General features: G+C 41.5%; 1 protein-coding gene across 2 annotated transcripts in view; it reads left to right on the top strand.

Annotated features, from left to right (window-relative positions):
- Adamts9 (ADAM metallopeptidase with thrombospondin type 1 motif 9) overlaps window positions 1–26,606 on the top strand; it is a 157,054-nt gene that overhangs the window by 41,030 nt on the left and 89,418 nt on the right. For both annotated transcript variants that reach the window (XM_051203300.1, XM_051203299.1), the window contains exons 12-22: window positions 311–456; window positions 3,634–3,815; window positions 3,906–4,042; window positions 5,988–6,105; window positions 6,340–6,435; window positions 12,794–12,960; window positions 13,047–13,176; window positions 13,854–13,980; window positions 20,439–20,649; window positions 21,114–21,278; window positions 23,579–23,743. In XM_051203300.1, the coding sequence (XP_051059257.1) occupies window positions 311–456; window positions 3,634–3,815; window positions 3,906–4,042; window positions 5,988–6,105; window positions 6,340–6,435; window positions 12,794–12,960; window positions 13,047–13,176; window positions 13,854–13,980; window positions 20,439–20,649; window positions 21,114–21,278; window positions 23,579–23,743 (1,644 nt within the window). The remainder of the gene's footprint in view (window positions 1–310; window positions 457–3,633; window positions 3,816–3,905; window positions 4,043–5,987; window positions 6,106–6,339; window positions 6,436–12,793; window positions 12,961–13,046; window positions 13,177–13,853; window positions 13,981–20,438; window positions 20,650–21,113; window positions 21,279–23,578; window positions 23,744–26,606) is intronic.

Genomic DNA, 26,606 nt, shown 5'->3' with positions numbered 1-26,606 from the left:
TTTTTCCAAGTACACAGACTAATTGAGCAGTTTAAAGCTGGCCATTAGAGTTACCCATTTAGTGTGGAACCAGCCACTCACTGGCCTGTGTTTTTTAGAGCAAGCAGTAAATGCAAACACCGCCTAAAATCAATGAGCATGATATTAAAATGCCTGCAGTATCCATTATTCATAGGAATAGCAAATTTGTAGGGTTTCAAGCCAGCACATTGGGGAAAACTTGAAAATGTGATTTATCTCTGCGGACAGCTGGTCCTATGATGACTCACAACATCAAGCTCTTCTTCACTGTTCTCTTTATCAAATACAGCACTGCAAGTTTGGATTTTGTGTTCCTAAAGAAACGGAGGCCCCTGCAACTGATGGATCCTGGGGAAGTTGGAGTCACTTTGGAACCTGCTCAAGAACATGTGGAGGAGGCATCAAAACAGCCATCAGAGAGTGCAACCGACCCGAGTAAGTTCTAAAGCCTATGGCCGCCATCACTGATGCAGCAGGATAGGAAAGTACTCAAGAGGAATTCTTCACCTCGGGGTTGAGGAAGAGAGAGCAGGTGGACTTCCAGGGCTGTAAGACCCAGAGTACCCCGAGCACCTTAATTCTACAATATTCTTTCCCTTTCCTGACTTGCTGCCATTCATTAAATGTGTCTGCCAAGCAATTCATACTTTCGCATTAGCTGCTCTTCACCACCAGGCATATCTCATTGCACTCTGGAGCTTGGGATAGCATGCTCAGAGTGAGCAAGTAGATTGTATGAGAAGTGAGGCCACCACAAGTACAAGTTGGCAAATCAAACACTTACGGGGGCAAAAAGAGACACCATCAGACCTATGGGTCCTTCTCTTGGCTGTTTCGTTTGCAAATTTGCCTCTGAGATGCCTGATGGCAGAAACAAGAACCTCTGGCATTGGTTCAGTCTTCAGAATAGGAGAGAGAAACAAATCGGAGCAAAGGCCTAGTTAAGAAAGGCAGACACATTTCCTTCCTTAGTGATTCTATTGCGTTTTTAAATTAAGAAATGGGCTCAATTTCAAAACAATGAATTTGTCAACTTGAAAAAAAAAGATTGTGAACTAGATATTTCCCACTCAGGGTCTAACCATAGCAACTGCATATAAAATCTTACTTAGAAAAAAATCAGGACATATCTGTTTCATTAAAAAAAATAAATTTGAAATGTTATTTTTGTCAGTACAGTCACAACAAAAATGTTTAAATGTTTTTACATATATGTTCCTTGGGGCATGTGTATGCCCATTCACATGTGTGCCACAATACACATGTGAAGGTCAGAGAATAACCTATGGAGGTTGGGGGTCTGTCCCTTCCTTACACCAGGGATCCAATTTGGCTTGTTAGATTCAGTGGCAAGAACCTTTACCCACTGAGACGAGCAATTGCTGCACCCCACCCCCTGCCCAGTTTTTGATGGCATTGATTAGATGAACTATTTTCAAAATGTTGAGATCTGGTTACTATGGAAGAGCTATTAAGTAATGAAACAATATAGAATCATCTTCCTAGTGTGCCCCATTTAAAGGCAGACTAATAAAACTCCCTCTTTTCTGATCTAACTCTTGAGTAGGAATCCTCCCCATTGAGATATCGGCCTCTTCTGATAGTCTGGAAGCATAGGAACCAGCCTACCTTCCTTATTTCAGGAGATTATTTTTTGAACTATCTAACCCAAGTCTGATTGCACTAATTCATGTAAATAAACAAAGGAGCTGATATATCTATCTATTCTAGGCAATTTGTAGACAAAAACTCAGCTGTCTTTAAGGGTAGAGTACACCTGTGATGGTAAAAAGTCCTTTGTAATCTTGAGGGTGTATGCGCCCAAATTTAATCAGCTGGCTTGTGTAACATGTACTTGAAGGAATGACCTAAGCTGGCTGTACAGAGTGATAATTAATCTCCCAACTTCCTGAAGTCCTTTCTATCCCTATTTGGCACCAAGGGTCCTTAAAAAAAAATCTTTTTAGTTGGGAGATGCAGCTAGCAGTACTTCCAAGGTTGAATTTCTAATAGTTTCAATATTTGCCTAAAAGGAAAAAATAATCATATCCAAACAAATTTTTAATTATGAGATAAAGTTTTCCATTTTGAAAGGTTTATGGCTATATATTTCCATATTATATGGTACACACAAATGAGATAGAGACCACATTGTCTAGGAGATGTGTAGTTCAAAAGGACACATTTACATTCATTAAAGCCATATGCAGAGTTAAGGAGGAAATCATAATCTGCCTTTATACAAAAAGCAAAGCCACAGACTGAGTTTCATATGCAGAGTGCTGGGATTAAAGACATGTGTCACTGTACTCAGCTATATGCACTCATTTTAAAGAAGGAGAAGACTGTAGGGACAGCAAGACCGGAAGCTAGGACCACTGTAGCACCTACAGCTCCCTTCCCCCACCCCATTATGGTCATGGTTGATGTATTTCCCAGCACCTAAAACCTCTGCTTGAGAAAAATAAAAAAACAAAACAAAAAAAAAAAAAAAAAAAAAAAAAAAACAAAATCTATTTCTTATACTTAGGATTACTCTGAAAAAAAAAAATCACTGAAACAGAAAAATTGTGAACTTTCTCTTGAAGTGCCATGGTGTTCTGAGATAGTAGTATATTCTGAGCTGCTTGAGTGTTTGTGGCTGAGTTCTGAGGACTTCCCTACCTCTATGATGAATTTGGCCAGCTGCTGATAGCTGGGGGATGTGTTGTGTAATTTATACTCTGGGTAACATCTGGAAAAGACATGTGCAGAATTTCACACCGAGAATGAATTTGTACCATGGTGCTTCTCCAGAGTGTACTCTACTTAAGCAAAAGTGTAAGGAAACCAGTGTGCTTTCTCCTCCTGTGACACAGATCAAAGTGTGGACATATGCCATGTGTGTGGTTTATTTTATAAACCAAAAGACTAGTTGTTGGAAAGAAGATGGTGAGGACAAAATGAGAAGTATGAAAGGGAATGTGTTTCTGTGGTCTCCTTTGAGGTGGTCAAGGTGTAGAGGACAGACAGGAGACAATCTAGTAGTGGTACCAACTTTTCTTACAAAATTATTAAAGTTGAATGGCTGCAGTCAATTGGGAAAGGGGGACAAAGATCAGCTTCATAAGTTCAAGTTTTCTGTTTGGTACTTGACATATTATCCTCAAAGCAGGTTTTAAAAGCTAGGTATGGTGATGCATGCCTATAACACAGCATTCTGGAGCTGGAAGCAGAAGGATTAGGAGTTTAAGGTCAGCCTTAACTCCATAAGGAGTTAGTTTTAGGACAGCCTGGTATATATGAACTAGTCTCAAAGAAAAAAGAATAACGAAATCCAGACATAAACCAGGTACGTCCCATTCCATACTTGTAAATGCTGAGGTAGAGTTTGACTTCTTTACTTAGTTGAGACTTAATGGAATCAAAGGCAGAAAGCAAAGCCAGACCCAGAAATGTTGACGGGAGGCAGAGTGCAAACCTGGAATGTGTAGCCATGTCCTTCTACCTTTGTCATGTACTATCTCAAACTTGCTTCCTTAAGACCCAGCCAGTCATAAGTGAAGGAGTGATGAGTACAGAAATAGGTTTCAATGGATGGTATCTGTGATCTCCATTTTTTTTTTTTTTCAGGCCAAAAAATGGTGGGAAGTACTGCGTAGGGAGGAGAATGAAGTTCAAATCCTGCAACACTGAGCCCTGCCTAAAGCAGAAGCAAGATTTTCGTGAAGAGCAGTGTGCTCACTTTGATGGCAAGCACTTTAACATCAATGGCCTGCTTCCCAGCGTGCGCTGGGTCCCTAAGTACAGCGGAAGTAAGTGCAGAGGGGCTGGAGCGTGTGGCTGCCAGGCTGGAACTCAGTCCAGGCATGGAAGTCACACAGCATCATGATCTTCCTCTCTAGTTTTGATGAAGGACCGGTGTAAGTTGTTCTGCAGAGTGGCAGGGAACACAGCCTATTACCAGCTCCGAGACAGAGTGATTGATGGAACCCCTTGTGGCCAGGACACAAATGATATCTGTGTCCAAGGCCTTTGCCGGGTAAGTCCACGAGACATTTTCTTCATTGAACTGCCCTGTTACCTAATTGATTTGTGGCCCCCTTAATAGAATGAGAGCTACTTCTATCTGTACACTGACTCCTAGGCAGTGTTTCTCAAAGTGTGGTTACTGGATTCTATTAGCATCTACCTTCATCATATGATTCTGATGCATGTTATACCAAAGTTTGAGAACCACTATTCTAGATTTTTCTTGATGTTTTCAGTCTGTATGAGGATCTATACAAAAGTTCTCCTTGAATATTTATTATACCAGTTTGTATACACATATGAACACACACATACACGTGCACACACACAGACACACATACACACACACACACACACACACACACACACACACTTTTGCTGTAATGGAGTGCTAAAGGTCAAACCCCAAGAGCTTCCTAACAGAAATATTTCTAGGTCGAATTGCGGTATTCCAGAACAAGGGAAGGAAGAAAACCAGCCTCCCTCAGATATCTATGTCTTTTTAACTATAATTGCCTCACCCCAAAACATGACTGGTCATTTGTGTCAGAAAGTAAGCTGAAACACTGCTGAAAATGTGCAAAGAACCTGACAGTGTTTTCTCAAGCCTTTAATACTATTTTGTTGCTCTCTCTCTCTCTCTCTCTCTCTCTCTCTCTCTCTATATATATATATATATATATATATATATATATATATATATATCAGGTTTTTTTTTGAGACAGAGTTTCTCTGTGTAGCTTTGGAGCCTGTCCTGGAACTTGCCCTGTAGACTGGGCAGGCCTCGAACTCACAGAGATTCACCTGCCTCTACCTCCCGTGTGCTGGGATTAAAGGCATGCACCTAGCTTTTGTTTTCACTAGTTAGAAATCATTGCTAGCTTGGCCAAGCTCTGAACCAATGAATGTAGTCACTCACTATATGTGGCCCAAGGGGCAACTAGAATTACTAGTGGACCAGGCTTTATTGAAATATCACCTAGGTGGCTAGATAATCATTCCATGGTTAAGAACACTAGCTATTCTTGCAGAGAGAAGACTTGGCAAATGCCTGCAAGGCATTTGGCAACCATCCCTAGATCTAGTTCCAAGAGGATCTGATGCCTTCTTTTGACCTCTGAAGATTTTAGGCATGTGTGTGGCTCACATACATATGCAGCCAGTACATTTACATACATAAAATTAAATAAATATTTGAAAAGAAAGAGTACCTAAGAGGTTTACCTGCCTCTCGGCTTGCACTGAAAGTGTGGATTCTCTTGGCATTCCACTCAACTGCAATGCACTGAGTGCACTAATGAGCCAAAGAGGTGAGAATGAGAGTTCTTTTCTGCAGGCCTAGCTGTTGCCAGGGTCCTCTCTGGATTTGCCAGGGTCCTCCCTCTTCATTGCTTTGCTGAGTAAACAAGTTGCCGAGGGGGTTGCACAGAAAAAAAAAAAACTCCCCATTTCTCCTGATAATTGGAACATTTCAACACTGGACTTGTGATTCTAGACATCAGCAATAGCCTGGAGTGATGAGAAGTTTGTCCCTTAAGATGTGCAGGAGCTCTCTCTGGTGTGGTACCAAGGTTACTATTCTCTTTTAGTTTTCATTGCTAGGCAGTTTTTCTCATTTACTTTGTTTATTCATAGACTATTACTCCTCAAACTTTAATCTTTGCATGAAGCACCTGGGCCATTGATTAAAATGCCAGTTCTGATTCAAGTAGGGATGGGTGGCTGTAGAGGTTCAATATGCCAAACAGCATCAAGGATGCTAGTTTACTGTGGGTCCAATGACCACAACCTAAATGGTAAGCTGTAGACAATTTGAGTTCTCAACTTTTGTGGGTTTTAAAGGGCATGGCTTACCTGTCATTTTTGGATTCACATCACTGAAAGGAATTCATGACTTGCCATTTTGTTATCTCTATAATACTTACCACTTATTTCAATTGTTTTCTTTTAAAAAGCAAGCTGGATGTGATCATATTTTAAACTCAAAAGCCCGAAGAGATAAATGTGGGATTTGTGGCGGTGATAATTCTTCATGCAAAACAGTAGCAGGGACATTTAACACAGTCCATTATGGTAAGAATCTGTTCCTAGGAACCAGGGGGAAGGAAGGGTTTAAAAATAAATTGTTAACTTCATATAATACAGGAAGGTATCAATGTGAGGGCTAAAATCAGCCTTGGTAGATTATTAATCTGGCTATACTGCATTTCGAAGTGGTAATTGCCTTTCCTTGTTGCCTGTCTTTTATTTTGTCCTTGGAGATGTGAGATGGGCAGCAGAATACTGATCTTGTGCAAAACTCTGCAGGTTACAACACTGTTGTCCGAATTCCAGCTGGGACTACCAGCCTTGATGTGCGGCAGCACAGCTACTCAGGGAAATCTGAGGATGACAACTACTTAGGTAAGAGCTGTGTCCCTGACATGGACATGAATTCTGAGTTCTGGGTTCCTTTGAAGCAGCAGGTACTCACCACTTCCTTCCTCTGTTGCACGTGACAAACTGCCTTCTAGCAAAGAAGATGATCCTGAAATTCATTATCTTATTTCCTCTCTTGAATTTCCCCTCAGAATATTGACTCAAGGGTTATGTTGTTGCAGTATTCAATTTAGCAAGGGATTTGCTGCAGATCTATGCTGAGTTTAGCATAGAGTCATGGATCTCATGGAATACTTTCAAAACGTCTGTCTCCTGGGGAACTTACTTACAAATGTTTTCTTAGAAGCATTATTTGACTTAATTTTTATGTTATCAGCTTTAACCAGGAACAGTCTCTTTTGATATTTTATTATGCCTGATATATATATCTCCACTTCTTCCAAAAGAGGTTATAATGGCAAGCATTTTTTTAAGCCATTGTTAAGAAAAAATCAGCCTAGTCTGTTATAGTACAAACCCTTCAATTTTCTTCTTTAAAATAAATTCCTATATATTCTTTATATCTACCCACACAGTTATTTTATATCTTTTCTTATACTTACCCACATAAGTAGTTTACATACATTCCTCATTTTTAAACCACATCTCACCAAAGACCTCTGTTGATTTTTACCAACCTCCCAAACCAGGCTAACTTCGATTTATTTTTCTTCAAAATGCCTTAAGTGATTATGAAATTCGCCCACTGCTCTGTGAAAGAAGGATGTGGGCAAGAGTGGGGTGACCAAAAGGGATTTGGCAGATCCTCTTGTACAACGAGGCTCCTCCTGCCTCAAAGCTTGGCCATAACTGGTACTTGGCTCAAGAAAAAATAAAGGCCATCTTGCTGAGTAGGCACTGTTTAAAAAAAAGAAAGAAAGAAATTGATTTACTGTTTCATTCTAATGTGCTGGCAGGAATTCTATTGATCCATCTGAATACAGCCTATAGAGCTCTAATCCAAGCATTCAGACATGCTCCTCTGGCTAATGAATATCTGTTGAATCAAATGAGAACCTACATCTGTATTTTGAAATGTCTGCATGAACTCATGCATTCCTAGCCAGGCATAGTAGTCATGCTAACTCATATGTGACTTAGCTAAAGCATTTTTTTTTCTGCTGTGTTGCCATTTCTTCCTGCATTCACTTATTTGTTATGTGCCAGCATTACTTTCAACACAATAAGCTAAACAGACTAAAATTACAAAACTCTATCTTCTTGAAGCCTTCTTTTCATGGGTCAAGAATGACAATAACTTAATCAGCATTGTCTGTGCTAGAAGAATATGCTAAGTGGTAGTAGAAATCCAAGCAGCACACAGAGAGTAGATTCCAAGGATAAGGTGGAGTTGAAAGCTTTATAGGGACAGATCACGAAAGAAAGTCTAGGAAGAGGGATTCTTTGTACAGTATTGTGTATATGCGTGTGGAGGTTGTGGTGGAGCACAGGTGTATCACGCACAGAAGATTACACCACATACCCTGCTCTATCGCTCTTGTTGCTCTCACCAGGGCTCTCACCGAACCCTTGGCTAGGGTGAGGGCCAGCAAGCAACCTTAGTGATGATCCTCCTGTGTCCGCCCACCATGTTGCCCTGGGCTTAGAAGCCTGTAGAGCTAACCCATCCCCATCTTCTTACTTGGATGTGGGGGTTTGTATCAGGCCCTTAATGGTTGTTCAGCCAGTGCTCGAGCTCACTAAACCACTTCCTAACCCCTCTTTGCAAAGTCTTTGAAGTAGGACTCTGCAAAGAGCAGGAGTTCCTGTGCCTGTTGTTGAGTGCAAGTGGAGAATCTTGGGGCTAAATGGTGTTAGGACCAGTTCATGTTGAACCATGTGACTATTGTAAGGACTTTGTTGTAAGCTCTGAGAGGCACAGGAAACTGTTGGTGGTTTTGAGTGGATGATGATGTACATTTTCAAAAGAATACTTGGGCTTTATTTTGAGCATCATTGGGAGAACAGCAATGCTGGTTAGGAAGTTCTATCAAGAATCCAAGAGAAGTTTATTGTGGTGGTACCAACCCTTAACCCCAGCACAGGGAAGACTGAGAAAGGATGATGGTAAATTTGACATCACTCTGGGCTACATAAGTAGACTTTGTCTGAAAAATGAAAAATACAGAATAAAGAAAATGGTTCTATAAAGAGGAATGCTAATGACTTGGCCTCAGTGAGGAGCATGGAGATGATGGTGAGTGGCAAGGATCTGTTTCTTTTCATTTTGCAACTATCTTGATTTGTTGATGGATTGAGTGTGGCATAGGAGATAAAAAGGACCAGGGACTGTTAGCCATGGATTCAGTCCTTTGTACCCTATGAACAGGACATGATGACAGGCACCTGCAATCCCAGGACTCAGGAGATACAGTCAGCAGGGTCAGAAGTTCAAGGTCATTTCAACTACATAGTTTAAGGCTAGTCTGGGCTACATGAGACCAATTCAGGAAGGAAGGAAAGAAGGGAAGAAGGAAGGAAGTGGAAGGAAAGAAGGAAGGGAGAGAAAGGTAGGAAGGGAAGAAAAAAGGAGAAGACAAGGTCAAAGCTATCTTAGAGTCAAAAGGATTCAAAGACGCTCAGGTTTGGACCTAAGCAATGGGAAGGAGGCAGTTGCCACCATGGAGATAAGACTTGTTATTCATCCACACAATCCCAGTAGTTTAAGGTCAGGACTGTTGCCTGTATGTCTCACTACTGATACCATGTGCACATGAGAAGCCTGAGTAAACATTTGCTGGGTTGCTGAACAGCCATTGCTAGTTCCTCATGGAAAACAGAATTTCCTTGGAGATAAAGGCTCAACTTCTTCAAAAGGCTAGAAAGCCTACCTTGTAATTAATTACTAAACATCTGCATCTGCTTTTTAACACCAAATATTAAACTGAGTGGTAGCTTTACAAGAAAACAAACAGGACTGGGTTGTAGCTCAGTTATGAACCATATGTTTACAATTGAGCATTTACTGGGTTCATCAAAACACACGCATAATCACACACACATATGTGCAAATTGAAATAAGATGATTAACAAGCTTCTGGGAACCACCTACAAGTCACTCTTGCAGGGAATCCCATGTTCCTTATTCTATGACTGCTCAAACTATGTCAGGTATCTTTCCCCGTATTCTTGGCTATAAATTTGAGCGTGTAGTAGTCTGTATGTTCTGAGTTCATCCTAACTAAGTTAAGCAGCATGGCATGAAGTGTCCCTTATAAATTAGTTTCTTAAGAGCCGAAGGCTGTGTTGAATCATTCTGTTCTTCTGTTCCAAAGGAAAAGGAAGGGTTCTCTTCTATTTCCCTTGGGAAAATAAATAACCGCTGTCCAGGTAGCAGCCTCCCTTCTGTTCAGTTCAATCACTGTGTATCAGACATTTGAACTCAGGCACAGTCTCCTGGCCATCTTTTCATCTTTACTGGACTTTTCTCAATCCCCTTGCTAAAGAATGAAAACAAAACTGAAGATTCATCCAGGGACAAGTAGCATGGAGAAGTTACTGTTTGTGCCACCACAGCCATTCTGAAAGGGAATGAGGAGTGTGCAAGCATTGATTGCAAGTCACAGCCCATCAAGTGCGAAAACAGACTTCAGAGCCTGAGAGCCTCACCATGATTCCTTACAGGGTTAGGGAGGCTCTGATGTCACCCAGTGTGGGGTGTATGCACATTTACTCTTGGCTTGAAGCAATTTGCTATTAGTAAAGCACTTCAGATACTTTACAGCCCAGCACCCTGAGTCTTGCTAAGTCCAGTCATTGCCGGTTGGTTGCTAAACAACCCTCATCCTTAGACCTGATAACTGTGTACAGATTAGTCAAGTCTCACACTCTTCCTGTGTGTTTTGAAGAGGAAGACTTTTCTAGTGGAACCTCTGTGGCAACCTCGTTCTGATGGGTCTGACAGGAAGGACAGCAGCAACCCCGGAAATTAGCTTCCCTAATCTCAGTAGCAGGAAGTAGAGCTGGGTCTGGGATTTGCAAAACGATTTGTTTCATGAGGTACTGAAGCAGAAAGCCTGCCAGTCAAAGGTCACCTTCCACAGGGATCCCTCTTGTTGGCTTAAAACCAAGTTGTGCTACTCTGCCACATTCCTTTCTCTTCAGGAGAAAGCGTAACCATTTCTGTGAGACTTTCTTGCCTCTGGGATGCTTATCCCTAAATTAACTCTGGCAGTGGGAAATCCCACATCCATGCAGTGCAAGAGAAAGCCAGAGTTTCATCTCAGTGATATCTTTATGAAAATTTGTGTGCACACCATTTATCAGAACAAATCATGAAAAGGGCTTTACATCATTTGGGATCTTGTCCCACTGTGTACTCACAATGAGGATAAGAAACACCCAACGAAGAGTGACCTTACCCCAGTTCTACAGAGGCAACCTGAAGCCATGGGAAGAGACAGGATTAACACAGAAGAGACCATGTTCTTTTCAAACAAAATCAGATTGCTGCTCAATTTATAACTCTAGCACATGACATTTTATTCCCCCCTTTTGGGGTAGCTAGCATGTGGCTTAACTTGGAAGAACTGGGAGGGGGGTGTTGACAGCACATCATGCTATCCTGTGCAAGTGACTTGCTTTGGAAACAGCCTGAGGTGCCAAGGAAACAGCCTCATTTATTCTGTTACCTGTTGAAAACCCTGCATCTCAAGTGGCTGGCAGATCATTCACTTCAGGGGCTAAGAGTGAGCCACAGTTTACACCAGGATGAGGGGGTGAGGGGCTGAGGTTCACACCAGCTAGAGAATAATCATGCGGGTGGGAGTGTTCTAGTCTCCTTCCAGGGGTGGCAGCTTCAATCCCTCATCCTCATTCTTTTAACATCACCTTTTACTCCCTACGAAGGGGTGGGATCTTGGTGTTTATGAAGATGAGCTGTGAAATGGTTTTAACATTTCACAGTTTAGCAATCTGTTTTGTTAAACAGATATAGCCTATGCATGTCTCAGTTCTGTTTGCAAACAAGTGAAAGAATGAATGGCAAATGTTTGCTGACTCTTCTTGAACAATTTTAGTGTCTCATGAGTTGTGGGGACAGTTTCCCATGAGTAGAAGTGGTCTGGCCTTTGTAAACTAATTTAGTGATTTGTAAATCATCCTTTCCTCATTCGTACAGCCACATGCACACGTATGTAAGATATGTAAGCTATCAGCTTTGTGGAGGTGTGATAAATAGTACAGAGCAAGCTCCTAGTTGAGTGGTAGAATAGCTGGGCATGTGGGAATGGGATCCAGGTCTAGAAGATAGGCTTAAAATGAGGACAGAGTTGTGTGATACATGTTATAGAGAAATGGTATCATTGAGATTTTTTAAATATATGATTTTTTTAATGTTTTATTTATTTAATTGAAGTGACACCCTTGTGCCTCTGTGTGTGTATGGATATCAGAGGACAACTTGAAGGAATAGGTTCTCTCTACACATATGGGTCCTGGGAGTAACCTAGGTTGGTCATCAGGCTTGGCAGCAAGTGTCTTTACCTGCTGAGTCATCTTGCTGCCTCTCACGGAGATTATTGTCTTTAAAAAAATTAATATGAAAATGTATTTCTTCTATCACATCTAACCAAATTTTGTTTTCATTTCAATCATGCCACTGCTGTTGCAGTGGAAAAAAAATAATCAGTCCATGGGTATTTTCACAGAAGTTGTCCAGTGGTAGAAAAGGAATGTATTCTTAGGATTCAGTTCAATGGCAAACTCTGAAATGCAGTCATTTTAGAGAGAGTTTCTGGTTATACCAGGTGTGATGGCTTCGGCTCTGAGTCTGAGCACTCAGAAGGTAGAAGCTGGAGGAACACCACACATTTGAGACCAGAGTGATAAACGTAATCAGTTTACCCCAACTCAGGCTACAAAGGGAAACCTCATTTCAAAGAAAATTTTCTGGAACTTCTAACTTGTCTAGTAGCTCCTTCCTACCCTCTAAAAATTAAGGTATTCCTTCTGGGGCAGCTATCTCCACTCCTTGTAGCTTATGTGTGTAACAAATCTTAAGACTTCAGACTCCATCTGTAATCCTGCAACTATCTATACTGTATAACTAACTTCAGACAAATGAGGACATTTACATTTCTCTTCGTTTACATAGGCACCATAATGGGTGTCTTTATCTCAATTTGTTGACAAAGAAATTGAGACCAAGAAGGATTTGTCATCCATGGTCACATAGCTAGCACACAGCAAACCAAGACTATGAACTGGTCTGGCTGAGAAGCTCCCCCACCCCCTCTGCCCGGCTCTGACAATCCGACATTCTTTGTTTTTTGGGTTTGGCTTTGGTTTCCAGCATAACTGGTCAGTGGCAGCAGCTCACCTAATTCTCTTTTCTTGTCTACAGCTTTATCTAACAGTAAAGGTGAATTCCTGCTAAATGGAGACTTTGTTGTTTCAATGTCCAAAAGGGAGGTCCGTGTGGGGAGCGCTGTGATTGAGTACAGCGGTTCCGACAATGTTGTGGAAAGAATTAACTCCACAGACCGCATCGAGGAAGAACTTCTACTTCAGGTAAAAACTGAGCTGCTGGCTGGTGGCTCTCTTCTCTTGGCACTGTGGGTCCACTGACTTCTCTCCAATTTTTCCACGTGTTGCAGGTGTTATCGGTGGGAAAGTTGTACAATCCTGATGTGCGGTACTCATTCAATATTCCAATTGAGGGCAAAGCTCAACAATTCTACTGGAACAGTCATGGGCCATGGCAAGCCTGCAGCAAGCCCTGCCAAGGTATCTTCTCAAGAATCTCTGCTTTTGTGGATTTGACGGTACTGGGCATGGGGATGGGGAGTGTTTTCTTACTGATTTTATTTATTATTATTACTTTTTAAAGACTCTGCAAACCTTTCTGCCTGCATACATCTTCTTACCTCATTTACTTGGACTGTCCTGGTTGTTTTGTTGTCAAATTGAACTTTAAAAGATTCAGGTCATGTCAGGTCATACTACATTTTCTCCTGTGAAGTTTGAATGTGTGTGTGTGTGTGTGTGTGTGTGTATGTGAGAGAGAGAGAGAGAGAGAGAGAGAGAGAGAGAGAGAAGCCATACAAAATCAATACTGCCACTTTAATTTTTCATCACGTGGTTTTACTGGGCATAATTTATATGAGTTTTGTTTCCTTTTGTTAAATTAGGGTTCACAAACTACAGCAACAGTATCAAATATAGCCACCATCCTCTTTTTATTAATAAAGTTTTATTAGAACATGGATACACCAATTTGTTGACATACTGTGTGTGGGTATCTGGGTTTGTTTTGTCCTGGCAGAACTGAGAAGTGTGACAGAGATCAAATGGCTAACAAAACTGAAAATACTATCTAGCTTTTTCTAGAAAGCTTAGGTAAGTCCTTGATCTCATTTAAAGTAGGTTACTTCCTCAGCATAACGTTTCTACTCTTTGCTTAGGGGAGCGGAGACGAAAGCTTGTTTGTACCAGGGAGTCTGATCAGCTCACTGTTTCTGATCAAAGATGTGACCGGCTGCCCCAGCCAGGACCAGTCACTGAAGCGTGTGGCACAGACTGCGACCTGAGGTGTGTGATTTCTGTTTTTCTTGTGTCTTTCTTCCAGAGTCTAGTGGGCTCAAGGGGAATTTCTGTGGGGAATGAATTAGAGACCAGAGTTGCTGACCTTTGTCTAGCCTTCCTGTGTCTTCCTCACACAAGCTCCAGCCACTTCTGAAACTACTTAGCCAACATCTATAACTGGATTTTTTTTTGTTCTCCTAAAGATTAAAAATAGTTAATAGAACATAACACTTGTCAGAAAACATTCTCTCTTGATGGTCACAACTCATTGATGAGGTGTTGGCCTTACCACTGAGTCATATCCTATGTAAGAGTCCCTGTAGTCTTCCCTTTCCATCCAGAGTGGACACCATGCAAAATTCTTATGTACACAAAAGTTTCTGTCTACATACACCATACACACACAAAACTCATAAACACACACGTACACGTGTGTGCACACGCACACACACACACACACACACACACACACACACACACAGAGAAAGATGCTATGCATTAAGGTAAAGAAAGACATGAAGGAATGAGGAGAAAATCTAAATACAAATATCTAGGTATTCACACAATTCTGTCTTTAAGAAAGGTGTGGCATCTGATGGAAGAAATATTAGGGGTAGAGAATTCTAAAGTGTTCCTATTGCTTGAGGTTGACTGAGTCATATGTAAGTAGGTGTACTATATAATCTTCATGCCAGATCAGTGACTGCTTTGCCCATTTACAAAAGAGAGATTATTAGCATAGAATTGTAAGGGAATGTGATAAGGTCTCTCCATTCATTAGCATAGAACTGTACAGAGTGTGATAAGATCTTTCCATTCATTAGCATAGAATAGTGTGGGAATGTGATAAGGTCTCTCCATTCACAAGTAGCAGAGTACACACATAAGCATTTTGGAGGTTCCACATCACCATGTCCAATCTTCACAGTATTAGCTACCTGGAACAGGAGTACAGATTTTAAAGTCCGCTTGTATGCCTGAGAGAAAAAATGTCCTAATCAAATAACTAATAGTGTTCTGTCCTAGGAGTCAGAGGGAAATGGTGACATGTGTGTCACAGATCTCCCAATCCTGACCTGAGGTTGTGACTTCAAACTAGGGCCTTTCCATACTGCCTTTTTTTCTGAAACAATTGTCACTGACTGGGTTACTAAGTGGCTTCTCAGAAAGTGTGGACAAAAGCCACTATAAAAGCAAGACATTAAAAAGTAGATATTAATGTAAACATTAGGCAGTATTTTGTTTTAGGCATTGTCCATATAAACCTATTTGCATCAGTCATTTGAGTTAAATTAGTTAAGTTAGAATTAAGGAGTCTTTTGATGGGGAAAATGCAGGTTACAGTTAGGCAGCACAGGCGCTGGATTTGTGCAAAGCTTCCTTCAGATACAAGGTTAACAAACTGAGATTGTCTTGAGTCCAGCCATCACCGTATCTCCTGCCATTCTGCAAGCAATTATGATAGAGGAAGCATTATCTAAAGTCTGAGTTTTCTTTTGTTTGTTCTGTCTGATGTTGTTGCTTTCACAGTACTAGAGACTAAACCTAGGGAATTGTGCATACTACACAAGTGTTCTGCCACTGTGTCAACCCCAGCCTTCTCTTTACATTTTAAAATAGAGTCTCACTAAGCTAAGAACTATTGTTTAGCAGCTATATGTAATATCCCCACATGAATAGGATGGTTTTTATTATCCTTTAGTACAATTAATAGTCTATTAACTTTTCAGTTACTGTTATTGTCTTACATCATTCATTGTGCCACAGTTTTGAAGAGACACCATGACCAAGGCCACTCTTTTTTTTCCTTTTTTTTTTATTCTTTTTTCTTTTTAAATTAAATTTATTGATTCCTTTTACATTCCCACCATAGTTTCCCCTCTCTCCTCCCCTCCTACTCCTCCAGGCAACTCTTATAAAAGAAAGCATTTAACTGGGAGCTTGTATACAGTTTCAGGGGCTCAGTCCATTATCATCATAGCAGGGAGCACTATGGCCAGCAGGATGATGCTGAATAAGTATCTGAGTTACATCCTGATCCTTAGGTGAGGGAGCTGGCATCAGTTTTTGAACCCCCAGAGACACACTTCCTCCAACAAGGCCACATCTCCTAATCCTAATCAAATAGTGTTGCTCCCTGATGACATTCAAACATATAAACCTATGAGGGCCATTGTTATCCAAACCACCACAACCACAGCATAGATTTTATCTTTATTTTATGTATAAAAATATTAAATCTGAGCACTGCTGTGCAAGTTGCTTCAGATCATACTGGTTAGCACAGCAACAGAGGTTTAAATGTGGCCCACCCAATAGGAGGTCCTGTATGCTTTAATTCAAGAAGAAAACTGTTTTCTATCTTACATTGTTAATTCTGTAGAGTGATACTCATATGTCCCATTCTGTGATCCCACATATGAAAAATTCATCTCTACTAGTGTCTGTCCTGTCCCATCCATTCTTCTTCACTGGGACTCCATGTATGTATTTTTCCTCTACTGTCTGACTCCAACTGGGGCTTGGCACATCCTGAGTGATACATGCAGATCCTTCAGGGCTGCTGCCTAGAACACTATGCCTCCAACTTTTATGATGGCAAAGAAAACAAGTCTGTGTAAAGCATTTTGAGAAACAGAATGTGGTGGTAAAACAAACAAATAATAATCCTAGTCCAAGTTTACCCAGCAAATGTCCTTTCAAAGTAGAGTTAATGTGTGCACTGTTACTTCAAGAGCAGAGTACTTTTCTCTTTGAGCAACCCCAATATGATCCCCAGTTCAGGGTGCCATGGTGCTGGTTTCTCCTGCAGTAAAAGCTAGAAACACCCAGATCGTAAAAGCCAGTGCAGGACGAGGTAGGCTCAACTAGGAAGAGTGTTATGTCAGACTGCACAGACTGAAACAAGAGGGCTGCCTCCTTATTGGCTGATGTTTAAATGTTAATTGAAGGTCAGTACCATCACTCATGTCTGTGATCCCAGCTCTAGGGAAGCAGAGGCAGGAAAATTGAGAGCTTGAGGCTAGCCTCGGCTACACAGTGAGACCCTGTCTCACAAAACCAAAGGCCCAGAATATAACATGGGCAAGGCCTTGGGTCTGATCTTCAGCATTGCAGAAAGTTAAGGGTAGGAGGCCAAAATAGAAGTTGCTTGGTGACTAAACCCCAAGGAAAGCAATAGTCACCATAATAATAGCTAATTTATTGAGTATCTTCCACAGGTGTTAAGTGCCCACCTTATCCCACCCACTCCCCCCCTATGGGGTAAATCATGTTCCCCCCATCTTGAAGGAGACTTGATGTGGTGAAGTGAGTGATTCAGGCTTTCTGGTAATAAGTATGAGAGTTTCCATTCATTCCAACATCTGCTGATTAAATAACATACACTCACTCTAATTTTCGTTTACATTCTTTTCATAATACCAGATAAAGCTATGGCCTGAACTTTTTATTCTGATCAATAGCTAGGTCAATGTGTTATTCTAAATCCCCCATTTAGAGTCTACTTTTAAAAACATTGTTTTGAAAAAAACTCTGCAAAGGCCAAGTGAGGACAACAGCCTGAAGCACAGGATTGGATGATAAAAACAGTTCTGATTGCAGATAAGAAGGCAGGGGGATTTTATCCCTTCAGATCAGAGTGGCAGATCAGAGTGAGGAGGAAGTCAAGAGTGAATGGCAGAAAGAGTTCAGGATTAGCTTTAGAGCCACACAAGTAGGAAAGCCTATGCTGGTACCTAAAAGTCAGGAAAAAAACTGGCTCTCACTCAGTGCTCAGACATATCTTACTGGCATCTACTGATTGCTGCAAAAATTAAAGGTGCCTGCTAAAATGTACAGAAATGCAAACCAAGCCTAAGGAAGATGCACTGTCCCTTTTGCCCATCTGACAATCTATCTAATCAAAACTTATGCCAAAGTGTGGCCAATTAACTGTATGTACAACTGAGCTCCAAAATGGCTTTTCCCAAAGCATGTTTGTGGTCTTTAGTCTGGTGAAGCAACCTTTAGCCAGCCTCTGTGTTTGAGAAACCCTCCAAAACATGGTCCATTCAGAGGTTTGTGCTCACCAACATTGTGAAGCTGCAAAGACCTACAGTGTAAAAATCCATATAATCTGGTGCTGTTCAAAGCTATTTGTCTCCAGCCCACACATCTACTCCTACACAGACATAACACATTTTTTCCTTATTTTCACTTATTAACATACTGGAACTCGGGTTTTGTTTTACTTTTTCAGTGTTTGGTGTTTGAACACAGCACTTTCCACCTACCCGGCAAGGGCTCTACCATTGAAGTATATCCCCAGTCCTCAGATTTCTGAGGCAGGAGCTCTCTGTGTAGCTCAAGTTGGCTTCGTGTCCACAGTTCTCCACCTCCCACCTCTGGAGTACTGATGCACCACTATGCCTGACTAGAAAATACTTTCCTGAAATACAGTAGTTGAATACCGTAATAGTGTTTTTATTTCCCATAAAGTGAATTGCATGTTCATTGTGCTGGAGAACAGATCACTGTCCAGAAAGAATATAAAGAAAATCAGATGCCATTTAGAGTTTTGTTTCTTTTTTAAGGTAGTGCCATGAGCTTCTCACAGATTCTTCTGGGGATTGTGGGCAATCAGGGAAGTGACTTCAGCAGCCTGAACTGCATGAGTACTTTCTTGTCAGGACACCTCCCTCCTTTTGCTAGATGGTAAATAGCCTTCCCACAGGGAAGTGGTGATGGAGGCCGTGAGAAGGTAGCCAAAAATCAAAGTGCAGATGAAAGTCCCAGATGTCTCTGCCTCTGTTGAATGAGTTCACTTTTTTTTGGCCTCACTTCCTGTAGGAAGTGACAGTTTGCCCCAACTAGCCTGTGACAGGATGAGATAAAGGGTGAGTTTATAAGCTCTCGTTTACCGTGTTAGAACAAAATCTCCCTGACGCTATTTCAGTGTAATGGAAAATCACAGCCCACTTTATTTGCCAGTGGTCAACCCTGACCTACTTTTGGACATTACTGAGAAATTCCTTGATAAGCATGTTGGCTTGTAATCCCCTTTTTCCCCAACTCCTCCCATAGACAGGTGTGAACTGAACTACTAGGACATTGAAAAGTGGCATACAACCCAAGTGCTGAGATGTAGAGAATTAACAGTGGAGAATACAGTCACCTAGAGATTAAAAGGAAATTATCTTTTTCTAGATTTCCAAATACATTTGAAGATCGCTGACTCAGAAAATTCAGATCAAACATTTTTTAAATTTATGTTTTAAATTCAAGTAATGCAAACTCTGTTCCTGTTGCATTATAAAGATAAGAGTGGGCATTAGTCTATATCGTGTACCTGTGTGTGTCAGAAGACTTCATTATGGATATCAGGGACATGAAGGCAGCCAATCCTTAGGGACTTAACAGTGCAAAAATGGGGGTTGTAAAGTGCTTCTGAAAGCCCGGGCTCCTGAGTTCAGCCTCCAGAGACTACATTTAAACTGTTAGGTGCAATGCTGTGGCCTTATAACCTCAAAGCTGGGGAGATAGAAAAGCCCTAGGTTTCTTGTCCAACAGCCTATAAAACCTGAGAGTCCCAGGTCTCAGTGAAAGAGCCTCTCAGAAAATCGTGTAAGGCTAGTAAGATAGTGTCCCAAGCTTCATGACCTATGTTTGATCCCTGGGACCCATATGTTAGAAGGCAAGCACTGATTCTCACAAGCTGTACTCTGACCATCAGACCTGGTATATATACACACACACACACACACACACACTCACACACTCACACACTCACACACACAATGTCTGCTGCCTTCAAGAAATTCCCAGTCATGTGTATGTATGTGTATGGTGTATATGCACATGTGCAAGAGTGTGTGCTTTTTTCACAGAAGCCAAAGGAGGGGGTCACTTGTCCGGGCCCATCACTCTTTGCCTCATTCCCTTGAAATCCTGAATCTTGGCCTTTATTCCAAGATACAATGATAAATGAATACCATGTATAGAACACTTGACATTTCCAATTATAGTCCATGTTATTAATCCCTGCATCATTACCAGAATAGTCACTGAGCCTTGCAGGCACAGATACACTCAAAGGAGAGCCCTGCAGGTGAGTTTTCCAAGAGAGGGCCTAAGGAACCAGGTGAAATGCTTGCCTGGCTTTTGTAAATATAAAAATTGCTTTTTTTGCTTTGCTGAGTCCCTCTCTCTCTCTCTCTCTCTCTCTGCTGCTTGAATTTCAGACGGACTGTACCTAGCAGATTCTTCACACAGATAGCATTTCTGGCTATGGTTCTATAACTTCCATGTACATTGGCAGCCATGAAAAATACATGGATACCTTGGCTTGAAATTGGATTTTTAATTGGCTGTGGCTTTGAGATTTCATCATATTTGAATTAAGAAAGAAAGAACTTTATTTTCCCACTAGTTGAATTTGACATGTCTAATACAAATGTTGGTTTTCCACCATTATTTCTGTTTAGGTGGCACATTGCCCGTAAGAGTGAATGCAGTGCCCAGTGTGGTTTGGGATACCGCACTTTAGACATCTACTGTGCCAAATACAGCAGGCTGGATGGGAAGTCTGAGAGAGTTGATGACAGTTTTTGTAGCAATCAACCCAAACCAAGCAACCAGGAAAAATGCTCAGGAGAATGTAACACAGGTGGATGGCGGTATTCAGCTTGGACAGAAGTAAGTTGGTTCTCACTCTGAGAGAGTCTTGGATACTAAATCCAGTGAATTGATGGTGGCTCCTTCTGGAGTTGTGTCAAATAACCCATTTAATTGGTATGGAAAATAGAACTGTGATTGATTTATAAGCCTGGCCAAGTCAAGCTCTGCAAGAAAGAATCCCAAGGTTAAATTGCAAAGTCTGACTTGGGCATAACATGCAGAAAATTTTTCATGGTAAAGCTAATCAGCCAGCCATTTTTATATCCCAATTTTAGTCTCAATTTGCCAGTGGGATTATACTGACTTCAGTATAAACCTAATAATGAGCATTGGAAGAGAATCTCCTAAATAAAAACTAGGATCAGCTCTGGTGGGACAGTTGTTTCTTAAGGGTTGAAAGAAAGAGTATGGACATGATTTAAGCACATTTTATAAGAAACTCAGAAATGCCCTATTTTATTATTTTTTTCTAATGTCCATAGTGTTCTAAAAGCTGTGATGGTGGTACCCAGAGAAGAAGAGCTATCTGTGTCAACACCCAAAATGACGTCCTGGATGATGACAAATGCACACATCAGGAGAAAGTTGTCATACAGAGATGCAATGAGTTCTCTTGTCCTCATTGGCAATCAGGGGACTGGTCAGAGGTGAGAAGGGCAAGTGCTGGTCCCGAGGTCAACTCAAATGATTTAGTTTTGGATCTCTCCAGGTCCAGGGAGGGTGTAGATCACTGGGAAACCAAGGAACAATTTTCCATTTACATTACAACTGAAGTCCTTCAGTCCACCAGGGACTTCAAAGTCACCGGGGGCTTGGCTGACTCTCACAGCCCAGTAGCTTCTGCTGCTGGCTTTGAAGTAATGGTTCCTCCCCTCCTCCCTATTTAAGCTGCAAGTTGTTATCTGCAAATTAAGTGTGAGTTCCAAATAGTTCAGACATTGAGTACAGCAATGAGGGTTTTCATCTTCCTTGTCTTTGAAGTAAGAGAATTAGCAGTGAGTGTGCCACCTGAATTACACATCCAGGCATGTGGGAGCACTTGTGGAAAAGAGGAAGAGGCCAGGCTGAGTGTTCCAGAATGATGCCTCCTCTTCCCTCACTTGATGAAGCCCAAGGCAATGCTGTTTGGACCTCTGGAAGCTGCATCCATCCTCATTATTAATGTAGGCCAGCACTGTCACAGTTCAGTGAGATTCTCAGCAAGACAGAGGCTCACTCCCCCTCCTTCAGGGGATGCAAGTAGTTGAGAAATAAACACTCTTATTAACTGGCCAAGTCAGGAATGTGGTGGAGCAAAGTTGCCACAACTGTAGCTCCTGTATGCAAGGCTTTACCTCCCTCATGTGAGTTTACCCCTGATGTCAAATTTGAAGGGAATCGCCTTCATGCTGTTGGAATGGTGAAACAGCAGTGAACATCTTCCCCTGTGTCTGATTTATGAACAAATGATCAACAAATCTAGTGCTTTCCCAGTAGGCAGTGGGTTAAGCACTAAATCCTTGATTTTAAAAAAAAAGTGACAGAAAATGGTGCTGTCACATTTTACTTAGATAGCTAATACTAAAGTGTAATTATAAATGAAGTAATAGCCAGATGAGGTGGTACATGCCTGTAATCCTACCCTTGGGTGATCAAGAGTTCAATACCACCCATGGCAGTGTGTAATGTAGTAACTTTAAGGCTTCATTAGCCTGAACCACATGAGACCCTTTTCTTTTTTATTATTATTATTATTTTATTTAATTTTATATAACAAAGTCCAATTAAATGACAGCAAACATTTATACACAATATTAGGGAATTTGGGCGTCGTTCTTTCCAAACTACTTCCTGCTGGTAAGGGGTGCTGATGAGACCCTTTTCTTAAGTAAAATTAAAAGGAAAGGAGAAGAAAGTTTTGTGGCCAGCCTTGGCTGAACAGGTGTCCGAACAATACTGAGCATACAGCTCGGTTGCCCCAGCACTCAGTTCACACCCAACACCCTTGGATAAAAAGACTAGAAAGGAAAGAGTAAAGGGTTGAAAATACTTTTGATTACTTTAGCTTTGTCTTTTATGCTCTTACACATGTTTTAATTTTTCCAAAATGAGCACAAATAATAGTGATGATTATATTTAACAACTCTTCTTTCCTGAGAATGCCATACGTGTACACTGCATGTGCTAGACACTTTAGCTTCTCTGAGTCAGAATTAATGTTATCCCCATTTTACAGATGGAAATATTGAGTCACAGAGACCACGTGACTAGGTTATAGAGGTATACAAGTTGATCGGGCTTTTGTTTCTTCACACTGAACCTCTGTGCTAGAAAATCCTAACTATTATTCCTCAGAGCATGGTGCTCTGTTGAGTTTCTGTGTTTGAATTTGGACATAAATATAAAGGGAATACTAGAGAATGATGCAGGAGGGAAAGAGGAAATCGGGGGGGGGGGGATGGAAGAACGGGAGCAGCTACAGGAACAAATATGGGTAAAGCATGATGGTATATATGCACGAAAAATGCCATAATGAAGTGGAGTGAGAATCCAGGAAGAAAGGGGCTGAGGATGTAGCTCAGTGAGTAGAGCACTCGCCTCACACACACAAGGCAGTGGGTTGGAGCCTTGCAGCACATACAGCAGAGTTAGTGAGAGCGCCTACAATGACAGCAGTGGGCACTAGAGGTGAGAGGATCAGAGTGTCCAGTCCTGCCTCAGTCACAGTGAATTGGAGGCCAACCTGGGCTCTGGGAGGCACTGCCAGGGTAAAGAGGGAAAGGGGAAAGAAGAAAGAGAAAGTGATGAAAGGAAGCAAAGAGAGCTGGGCGTGTTTGCTCACTGCTGCCCAGCAGTGCGGGGGAGCTGAGTATGGGAAGGGGCCACCTGTTCTCATTAGAGAACAGCCCCCAAGGGCCCCAGCATGTTGATCAGAAACAACCCTGACTGCCTCTGCTTTTCATTCCAGTGCTTGGTCACCTGTGGAAAAGGACTTAAGCACCGCCAGGTCTGGTGTCAGTTTGGCGAAGATCGATTAAGTGATAGAATGTGTGACCCTGAGGTCAAGCCAGAGTCCATGCAGACTTGTCAGCAGCCAGAGTGTGCCGCCTGGCAGGCAGGTCCCTGGGGACAGGTATTTTGAATGATAAGATTCTTAACTGCATTCTTTGCCGCTTATCTTGAGAGGGGCATTCCAGTGGTGGGGTTTCACCACAATGCTGGCTGGGTAGCTTGGCTTGCACTGTACCTCTGTGGCTCTGGGTCCACAGCACTGGACTCAGCAGCCTGCAGGCATGCAGTGCAGCCTGGGTTACCTTGCTCTGCTGGAGATGATCACTCCTGTTACAACACCAACACCACCCCCATCCTATCCCCCCTCCCCCCTCCCTCACCCCCTAACCCCTCATTTCCCCACCACTGTGCAGGTTTTCACCCTATTCTAAACTGCACACAAGTATTTAAACAAATTCACAACAGACGTGGCATCTGGTAGATGTAATCCTCCCTGAAGTGAGTCTATATGGGTATGTGATTCTGTCTGCCAGCTGATTTGGAGCAGAGGGTCTGGGCTGGGCTTTGGAAGCTATGTTTTGGCTGCCAAGATAAGGAACCCAAAACTCAACTCTCATAAATAAGTGAGATTCTTTAAATGTAGTTGGTTAGATCAAAGGGGTCTGGAATCATAATCATCAGGGTGAGAATCTTTCCCCAGTCTTCTAGAATGTAATAGGTTTCACTGCCTTAGACTTCTACCATTTCAAAAGGAGAGAGTGCATGTCCCCTGGGCCCAGTTTGCTCTTGGAATCCAGTCTTTCCTAATATAGAAGCGAGAGAGTGCTGTGTACTATTTAAGCAGCACTCCAAGTTCCCCGTAGAAGTGGAGCAGCTGTCTGGTGTCACTTATGCAATCTGTTGAAGAATGACTCCCTCCACCCTGACCAGCCATAGCCACTCCTGTTCTTTAGCCTCTGTCTCCATTTCCAAATTTGCATGCAACACACAGGCAGCTTTACAAACACATCTTGGGCTTCCTCATTCTCACTGTTAGTACTTTTAAAACGTATCTTACATGTCTTTAACCTCTAGTGAATGTGTGGGTGCTAAAGAGAGAGACAAAGTATGTGTGAGAGTGTGTGTTCCATGGTATACGTGTGGGAGTCAGAGGACAAAGTACAGAGTGGGCTCCTCCCCATGAGGGGCCTAAGGATTCAACTCAGGTCTCACTCTTAAAGGCAGGCACCTTTGCCCTTGGAGCCATTTGCAGACCCCATGCTGACACTTTTCTGCTAGAATCTTCTGCTTCAGGGGTCCCCCAGTCCAGTGGCAAGCACTGTCTGAACAAAGGAGAAGAGCCCTTTTATCCTTTCCATAGTGCTTCCTATTTGTCCAAATCTAGAGTTTCAAGCCTAACGAGAGGGCGTTAGCACAAGAATGTTAGTGAAATCCTGACTGTCACATCTACAACTGGTAGACCAGTCCGACCATCTCCCATCTCTTACAAGAGATTTGGCCTTTCTTTAACTGATCATGCAACTTAGGCAAATGCTTAAGTTTTTAAGATGTTAAAAGAGTCAGAAATATTCATAGGAAAAAAATTTCCCAAAATTGTGATAGCAAGGAGAAGAAATCAAACAGCATTTTTTTGGTTTTTGTTGCTGTTGTTGTTTGTTTTTTTAACATTTTAAAACCTGGAATTATACTCTGCCTGTAACTTTTTTTTTTTTTTTTTTTTTTTTTTTTTTTGATTGAATAGAAGCACACAGAACATACAATTGACTTCTAAGGGAACAAATTAGTGGTATTCACTATAGTCAAGTATTATGACCTCAGTATACTTTCAAACTATTTCCAGCATCCCCCTCCCAAAAAAACTCCATATATATTCAGCAGTTATTTCCCATCCCCCAATTCCCTAGCCTCTGGCAACCATCCATTTGCTGGGTCTGTGGATTTGCATATCCTGGACTTTTAGTAAGAGTGGGCAGATGTGTGTATGTGTGTGTGTGTGTGTGAGAGAGAGAGAAAGAGAGAGAGACAGAGACAGAGACAGAGACAGAGAGACAGAGAGAAACGTGGCCTCTGTGACTGGCTTTCTGCACCCACCTGCACGGTAGCATGTAACCGGCACTCTTTCCGTTCCATTTCTGAATGCCATTCCACTGTGTGAATAAGCATCTAAGGTGGATATTTGGGTTTTTACACATTTTGGCTACTGTGAATTTTGCTGGAATAAATGAACAAGTATTTATTTTAGTACCTATGTCACTTATTTGGAATCTATTACCCAGGGGATTAATTATTGGCTCCTATAGTAATTGTGTATTTAGATTTTTAACTTCCAAGTAAGTGGCTTTCCATGGAGGCTGTAGCATTTTCCATCCCTCCCAGCAATATACAATTTCTCCATGTAAATTGTCAATAGCTACTATTTACCATTTTCAAAATTGTAGCTCTCCTACTGAATGCAAAGTGCTGACTCACTATGGTTTCTAGTTATATTCCCCTAGTAGAAAAAGATGTTGAGCAATTTGCCGTGTGTTTGTTACCATTTGAATATCTTCTTTAGAGAAATGTCTATTCAAATTGCTTGCCCATTTAAAAAAAATTATAATTCATCCCATTTGAGCTGGGGCTGTAGATCTATAGGTAGAGTGCTTTCTTGCACAAACAAATCCCTCGTTAATATTTTGGAAGCATTTGAAAAGGATTGATGTTAAACTTTTTGAAATATTTAGTAGAGTTTGCTTGGACTTCATTGAGCTTTATTATTATTGAGTCAGTCTCCTTTTGTAGCTATATTCATAGTTTTATTTTGTCTCTCTCTCTCTCTATTGGTAATGGGAATTGAACATAGGACCTCATGCATGCCAATCGTGTGCTTTCCCACTGAACAATACCTTCTGTCCACCATTGTTTTTATTCTGTAACCAGTTCAAATCTACTCTGGTATATATTACTTACTTTCTTCTCTTGGGGTTACCTTGCTCTTCCTTTTT

This window comes from Phodopus roborovskii, unplaced genomic scaffold, assembly GCF_943737965.1.
Source record: "Phodopus roborovskii unplaced genomic scaffold, PHOROB, whole genome shotgun sequence".
Lineage (NCBI taxonomy): Eukaryota > Metazoa > Chordata > Mammalia > Rodentia > Cricetidae > Phodopus > Phodopus roborovskii.
The sequence above is the reverse complement of the archived record's forward strand: the minus strand, read 5'-3'. Positions and strand labels throughout refer to the sequence as shown.